Below are 7628 nucleotides of genomic sequence, written 5' to 3'. Positions count from 1 at the left end.
AGGTGTGGATCAGGGTCAGAATCAAGGAGACGGGATACAGGGTGCAGACATGACTGCTACACAGCTGTAATGTACTGCAGCAAGGTCCAGGATGAGAGCTTCAACCTAAAAGGAGCTTCCAAAGGAAGGAAGGGCAAACCCTCACCTTCCCTCACTTTACCTTTCTTAACAACAAATCATATCAACAAGGGAACTGACACTGGGCTCAGCCACCTAAACTCGGAATCACAGAATGATTGAGGGTGGAAGGTTCCTCTGGAAATCATAAATGTCCAATCCTCATCAAAGCAGGGTCAGTACTGCAGGTTCTTCATGTCTATGTTCAGTTGGATGAACTGAGTGGAGATGTTGGATGGATGGATTTCCAAGGATGGAGATTCCACAACTTCACTGAGCAACATGCTTCAATATTCCATAACTGTTATAGTTAATATTTTTATTTTTAAATGGAAATTCCTGTGTTTCAGTTTGTGTCTGCTGACTTCTGTCATTTTACTTGGCACCACTAAAAAGAGTATGTCTCAGTTTTCTTTACTCCCCTCCCCATCCCAGATATTTCTACACATTGATAAGATTCCCCTCATGCCTTCTTTTCTCCAGGCTGAACAGTCCCAGCTCTCAGCCTCTCCTCATATGCCAGATACTCCCAGACCTTAGTAATTGTCAGGGCCGTTCTCTGGGCCTGGTCCAATACATTCATGTGTTTTTTTGCACTGGGGAGTCCCAAACTGGACAATGCCAGGTGTGATCTCACCAGAGCTGTATCTGCTTGATGTGGTCCATGATGCTGGTGGCTGCCTTTGCTTTGAGGGCACATTGCTGGCTCATGGTGAACTTGTTCTCCCCCGAGGCCTCCAGGCCCTTCTCTGCAAAGCTACTTTCAAAACAGTTGGTGCCCAGCTGGTACTGAAGGCATGGGGTTTTCCTCACTGGAAACATTTCCCTTTGCTGACCTTCATGAGAGTCCGGCCAACACTTTTCCCCAGCCCTTCAAGGTCCCTCTGAAGGGCAGCACAACCATCTGGTGTATCAACCACTTCTTCCAGTTTTGTATCACCTGCAAACTTGCTGAGAGTGCACTCTGCCTCATCATGCAGGTCATTAATGAAGATGTTAAACAGTATTGGTCTCAGAATCAGCACTTGGGCTATACTACCAACCGCTGACTGTCAGCTGCACCTCGCACTGCAGATCACAGCCCCTTGATCCTGGCAGTCCAGCCAGTTTTCACTCCACCTCACTGTCCACTTACCTAGTCTGTACTTCATCACTTTATCTATGAGAATGTTAAGGAAGACGGGGTCAAAAGTCAATGTAAACAGCATATGCTGATCTTCTCTCAACCACTGAGCCGACCACCTCACTGTAGAAGGTTGTCAGGTTGTCAGTCATGTTGGGCATGATTTCACCTTCATAAATCCATGCTGACAACCCCCAGTCTTCTTCTTGTCCTTAATATGCTTGGAAATGGTTTCCATGCTTATTTGCTCCATCAGTTCTTAGGGACTGAGGTGAGGCTGACTGGCTTGTACATCCCCAATTCTTCTTTCTTGCTTTCCTTGAAGAGGGGAATGGCAGTTGCATTCTTCTAGTCCTAGGGATTTCCCCTAGTCACCAGGACCTTTCAAAGATTATTTAGAGTGGCTGAGCAATGACATTAGCTAGGTCCCTCAGCACAGGTGGATATAGGCCATCAGGTCCCATGGACTTGTGTATTTCTAGCTTATTTAAGTGTTCCTTAAGCTGATCCTCCTCCACCAAGCTGATCCACCACTTACCAAAGGTAAGTCTTTCTTGCTGCAGACTTTCCTGCTAGTCTCAGGGGTTTTGGGTACCTCAGTGTTTTGCATGTCTTTTTTAGTAGGCCCACATTTTCCATAGCCTTCCTTTTGCTGTGGAGATATGTGTAAACACCCTTCTTGTTGCCCTTCTGACTGAACATAAGGAAAGACCTTTTCTCATGAGAACCATGAAGCATTGAAACAAATTGCCTCAAGAGGTGATGTAGTCTCCATCCTTCGAGGTTTTCAGGACCACACTGGGTTAACAACTCGGCAACATGGTCTGACCTTTGAACTGATGCCACTTTGAGCAGAAGATTGAACTTGAACTAGGTAACCTCCAGAAGTTACTTCCAAGCTGAATTATTCAATGATCCTATGATTCTAACAATTGTATATACCTTCTGTATTCATTTGTTCAAAGAACAATGAGGCATATACTTTTATTATTTATCTATAGTTATAAATATTTCAGTAATAGAACTGTGAAACTTTATAATGTACCTGTTTTAGGAAATTGTCCTGTCAAAAAGGATCCATCTGGGCAAGAATTTAAATCAGATAACAATCAGGATGGCCTATCCAAGGTTTGTAATCCAATTTTATTTTCTACTTTTTATAAACATGCATTAGATAAAATGGTTAAATTACTTAAATGGCGATGCTGTTTCATCATTCTGAATTAAATTATTGACCCCACTCTGTTATGAAGATCTATTCCTGTATATGTTGGTTAGAGTTGTACATATTGTTAAAGTTCTAAATACTCTTGTTAAATCTCACATTTATGTAAGATATGGCACTTTCTATGTAATTTCTGAGTTAGCTGTATTGTATGATGTATTCCTGACCTTGCTTCTGCCAAGCAGATCATTCATCCCTTGACAAGGTTTCTTTTCTTTATGTTCAAAAATACTTAATTCTGCAATAATCTCTTTGACTTCATTGCTCACAGGAAAATACTTTCAAAGATAAGATGTAAAAGAATCCCTGTAAAACTAATAAAGTTAAATGCTATCTGTAGGAAACTATCAGTGGATTTATAGTAGTGAAAATCAGAATGAGCTTCGAACCAGGGTACTTAATTTTTTATTTCTTGGCCTTCATATACTTTGTTTTTCAACCTTGTTCCTGTCTGACATTTTCATGGGTGTAATGATGGAATTCAGTTGGAGATTTCAATGAAATTAGGCCTCTTTTACATCAGTTGAAACTATTTCTCCTTAATAGGTATCAATAAATATTATATGTAATAACAATAAATGTATAATATAGATAACACAATAAACATTAAAATTAATTAAATAATATATAATATATAACAGATAAAATAGAATCATACTCTTTATAAGAGTGAGTGTTGTGAACATTCTGGCCTTATTAGTCTTACACTGCACTCTTCCACAGCTATCTGCACGTGCCCAGCTTGGCGCCGCATCACAGAAATTGTTGAAGAAAGGAAAAAGTATTCCCGATGAATTACTAATCGACATCCTATTGGAAGCCATTAGGTATGAAATCGTATAGCTTTTTTTTCTCTGTTATTTAGAACATAACTATCCATCTTGTAGTCCAGATTAAGCCTTTTCTCTTTATTAAGGATTTTTTTGAATATGGAGTTTTCTACATGGAAAGTGGAGCTTATTAGTGAAGTTAGTTAATGCTCATTTTATGCTAGTAGTAGAATGCTAGCAGTACAGTCTAGCCCTGAATTATGCAGACATTATTGTACAGGACTGAAGGTAAGTAAAAATATACTTGACTATCACATAGTTATTTAATATAACTAATGTATCTGTTTTATTTATTAGTTGGAGATATTCAGCACGTGCTAGTATTTTTTCTTTTACATTTAGTGAAATGCATAATCCAAGCATTCGTACTTCAGCAGTTAGCTTACTTATTTTTGTCTACCCATGTTTGACAGAAAATTGTCTCAACTACACTGATGTGCAATTAGCACTTAAATTCCCACAGGAATATAATTTAAGTTATATTATGCCCATTAGTATATTTTAAAGTTACGAAACACATTTTGCTGTTTCTTACTTCAGTGCAAAAGTTAGTAGAGAAAATAGTGAAATTACACCTCTGATCATAGTCTGTATAGAGTGTTTTTGAAATCTTTATTTATCAATACAGCAAAAATTGTCTTGTTTTTGCATTTTTCCATTTTTATTTAGGCTTAATGTTACTTTTCTGATTTAAAATCCACTGCTTTACAGTTTAAGTTTTAATTACGTCTGTCATATTGTGTATTCATCAGGATATTTAATATATTGAGTTCAGAATGAAAGACTGCTAGGGCAAGCTCATCTTTAAGTGTTATTTTTATGCTATCAATTTGCTGTATAATTCTGGTTCTTTATTTACTTTTAGCCGAACACCACCAGAGAAGGGGTGGATTGTGGATGGGTTTCCAATGACAATTAATCAGGCAAAGCTATTCGAAAAAGCCTATACAGGGATTGATCCAGAAGCAAAAGATGCAAATTCTGGAAAGCTCTCACTTGTTACAGATCCCAGGGCCCCTAACGAGCCTCCTGTTACCTTGCCTGCATTTGATGTTTCTGTATTATTGGATATTTCAGACACTGTGGTACTGAAACGTGTGGCTAACATGAAGTGTAAGTTTCCAACTACTTTTAAAAAAGTAAAATGACATGCAGATTCTGATGTATGGGGAATGTAAAGACTGTTACAATACTGAAATGACTAAATTGTGAGTAGTTGAGCAAGTTGCATATTTTAATTAAAACTACTAAATTATATAAAATTAGATTTTCCTCTGATAATTATGAAATTAGAAATTGTTTAGATTTCTTGACAGCTTTCTTCTCAATTTGTAAGGACACTTTTAACTTTAGCTGTCTAAAAGTACATGACTAGGTAGAAGTAACACATTGATCCCAAACATTATTTACCAGGTATACCTGTAAGTTGTACTTACTAGAGCAAAATAGCATTACTGCACAATTTCTCTACATGTCATAGTATCAGTTTCATTAATTGTGCATTATCACCTTGAATGTTTCCAGATCATTTCAAATACTTTTATTTGTTTCAAAGGCAGATCAGAAGGGTGCAAGTGCGTGTGTATATGCTTGTTTGTATTTGTACTGAGTTCTCACTTGAGCTGAGACAGCCAGTGGCTGGTGTTAGGCATGACATAAAACAGGAGCTGGAAAAAATACAAGTTACAACAGATACAGAAATATATCTCTTTACAAATGAGTATGTGTAAATAGTATTTTTCTCCAGGAGACGCATTTGGAAAAGGATGAAGGAAATGATAAACAAAGGGATGTGCCAACATTCATTCCCTGGGAGTGCCAACATTCATTCCCTATTGATTGCTGCCTTTGTCTTATCTTTGGTTAGTCAGTGAATAATCAGAAATTGTCAATTTTGGCAAACAAAGGCAAAGGCATCAAAGGTTTTTTGAGGGCTGTTTCCCTTCCAGATCACACATTTTTAATTGGCATTACACACCCTGGCAAATCATAAGTTCATTTCATGAATATGTCCCATAGTGTCCAAATTATAAAAAGATTGCTCTTCTTTGTTTTCATGCAGCACTTACCTGGCACATGGCTTGAATTAAAGCACCATATACCTTTTATCTATAGGTAGGAGTGAGGATGAGGCAAAACCATTAGAGCTTCTACTAACAATGCAGTGAAGATAAATTTATAGACACTTGAAATTCTTGTTAAAGACCTTGTGTTGGCAAAACACTTTGAAAATGTGATAATACATGATATAATCTCAGAAATCCAAACAGAATTTATTTCATAAGATATAATGTGGTGATAGAAAAAGTCAAAAGAAGAATAAAAAAAATCAGAAATCTATAAAAAACTGTTTATTTCTAATCAAAGTGTTTTTTAAATTTAGAGACGCCTCAGGGAAAGAGAGAATACCTTGTCTTCTGATGCAGTGGAATATCTGACCATTGTTGTGAAAAGTAGTTACTTCAAGGAAAATTCAGATTAGGCAGGGAAGATACCTTCTAACTGTTATAATAGATAAGCCTGAAATAGTCTGCCCACAGGACTGCTCCCTCTTTACAACTGGACATTTCTGTGACTACAAAGCACCCATCAGGAAATGTTAGTGTTATAATGGGCTATGCATTTAAATAGAGGAGGAGGCAAGACACTGTGTTCAGGTCCTTTCCAGCTTAATTTTGTATTTCTATGATTTTCTCTGACTTTTCCTTTCTTTTAGGAAGTTTGGTATCCAATTTTAAAATGAAGGACTGTAAACTCAAGGAACACTGAAATTTTTGTTTTAATGATTATCTTATTTGAGATTAATAACTACCTGCATAATTGCCTTATTCAGTATATGCTCATATATGCTGTTTTCCACACAGCGGATAAATCAAAGTTGTCTCAAACTGAACAGAACAAGAATCAAAATTCAGATGCTGAAATCCTAGAACAGAAGATTGAGTTAGCCAGGGACCAGGTGCTATCTAGGTATGTTATATGAAGTACAAAAAGTTGCTTCAGCCAGATATTTAGGCATGTTATTAATCTGAATCTCTCAAGTGATCCATGAAGTACTGACATGCCTAATGTTAAGAATTTACTTGGGAGTTTCTCTAATGTGGAGCCTAAAGAGTACTTTCATTTTTGTCACAATATAAATAATCCTAGAAGATAAGAATTGATGTGGTTTGCTTTTTCCAAGGAGAATTTCTTTTTTAGATATATATTGCATGAACCATATGTATACATATACATATATACATACATATATATGCATACATATATTTGAAGTATATCATGCATCATGTGACTATCTTTGAGTGAAATGCACTTGATTTGAGTTACAGATTTTCTAAAATGGTATCTCCCACTTTTATATTTGTAAAAAAACAATTAGTTTTGTATTTTTTATTGAATCATAAAATGTTTAACTTTACATAAAAAGCAAAATCAAGAATAACAGTTTTTTTCCTAAATAGTTGATACTATTAAATATTTCAGACTGTTATATTGTTATTATTGTTGTTTTATTTGTGATACAAGAAAGTAGATTTAGCTTGTGACAAAAAAGAGTAAGAGATATATAAGACAAGGTAACAGTAGGATTTTGAAAATTTTCCTATGTTGAAAAAGAAGGGGCTCATGTGGATGGAGTATTATTTTGCAAAAACTATTTCTTGGATTTGTTTTAGTATTAAATTAAATGATCTGCTTGTTCTTTTCTTTAATAATTTGGGAAAATGTTTAATTTTTCATTAGTTAGATTCTAATTTCATACATTAATGTGCTTTTTGTAGAATTTCAGGCTTTCTAGACACATGGCCAAAATTAGAGAAATGGTTTTCAGTCCGTCAAAATATTCTAGTGAAAGTCAATGCAGAGACAGAAGAAAGTCTCATGTGTGAAGCAGTGAAGGAAATTATAATGGAAGAAATTGCCAAAAAACAGAATAGAAGTAAGTTTTCCTGTTCTTAATTTTTACAATTCAGTAAGAAAAGACTTTGTTCTTTATAATTAACACTAATAATTAATATAGAAAACAGTATAGAAACATACATTTTCACTGGCCCTGCAAGACTTTGGGTATGTGTGGGTTAGTGATAACTACACCAGAACTCTGATTTTCTGTTGTGCTTCTACTTCTTCAGAGGATGTGGACTAATTCCACGTAATTGTAAAGATAATTTAAGAAAAAAATTTAAAATATTTAAAAGAAAGTCTCAATTGGATTTATTTAAATTCCATGAAGTAAACGATTACTAAATTCAGTCCCTTCTTCCTGCTTTAAATATTACAGCTAGCATCTTCACCATATGGGATAACATAATGGTGTAAGAAAGGCTAACTTGCC

General features: G+C 35.7%; 1 protein-coding gene across 1 annotated transcript in view; it reads left to right on the top strand.

The window, feature by feature from the left end:
* SPEF2 (sperm flagellar 2) overlaps positions 1–7232 on the top strand; it is a gene marked incomplete at both ends in the record, with an annotated part of 29252 nt that extends 22020 nt beyond the window's left edge. Inside the window, 5 exons of the mRNA XM_010292919.1 lie at positions 2284–2368; positions 3189–3292; positions 4161–4408; positions 6160–6265; positions 7075–7232. Coding sequence (XP_010291221.1) covers positions 2284–2368; positions 3189–3292; positions 4161–4408; positions 6160–6265; positions 7075–7232 — 701 coding nt within the window. The remainder of the gene's footprint in view (positions 1–2283; positions 2369–3188; positions 3293–4160; positions 4409–6159; positions 6266–7074) is intronic.
* Between the last annotated feature and the right edge of the window lie 396 nt (positions 7233–7628).

The sequence above is a fragment of the Phaethon lepturus genome, unplaced genomic scaffold, assembly GCF_000687285.1.
Source record: "Phaethon lepturus isolate BGI_N335 unplaced genomic scaffold, ASM68728v1 scaffold1168, whole genome shotgun sequence".
Taxonomy (NCBI): Eukaryota; Metazoa; Chordata; class Aves; order Phaethontiformes; family Phaethontidae; genus Phaethon; species Phaethon lepturus.
Note: the sequence above shows the minus strand (reverse complement) of the source record. Positions and strands in the feature narration are given on the sequence as shown.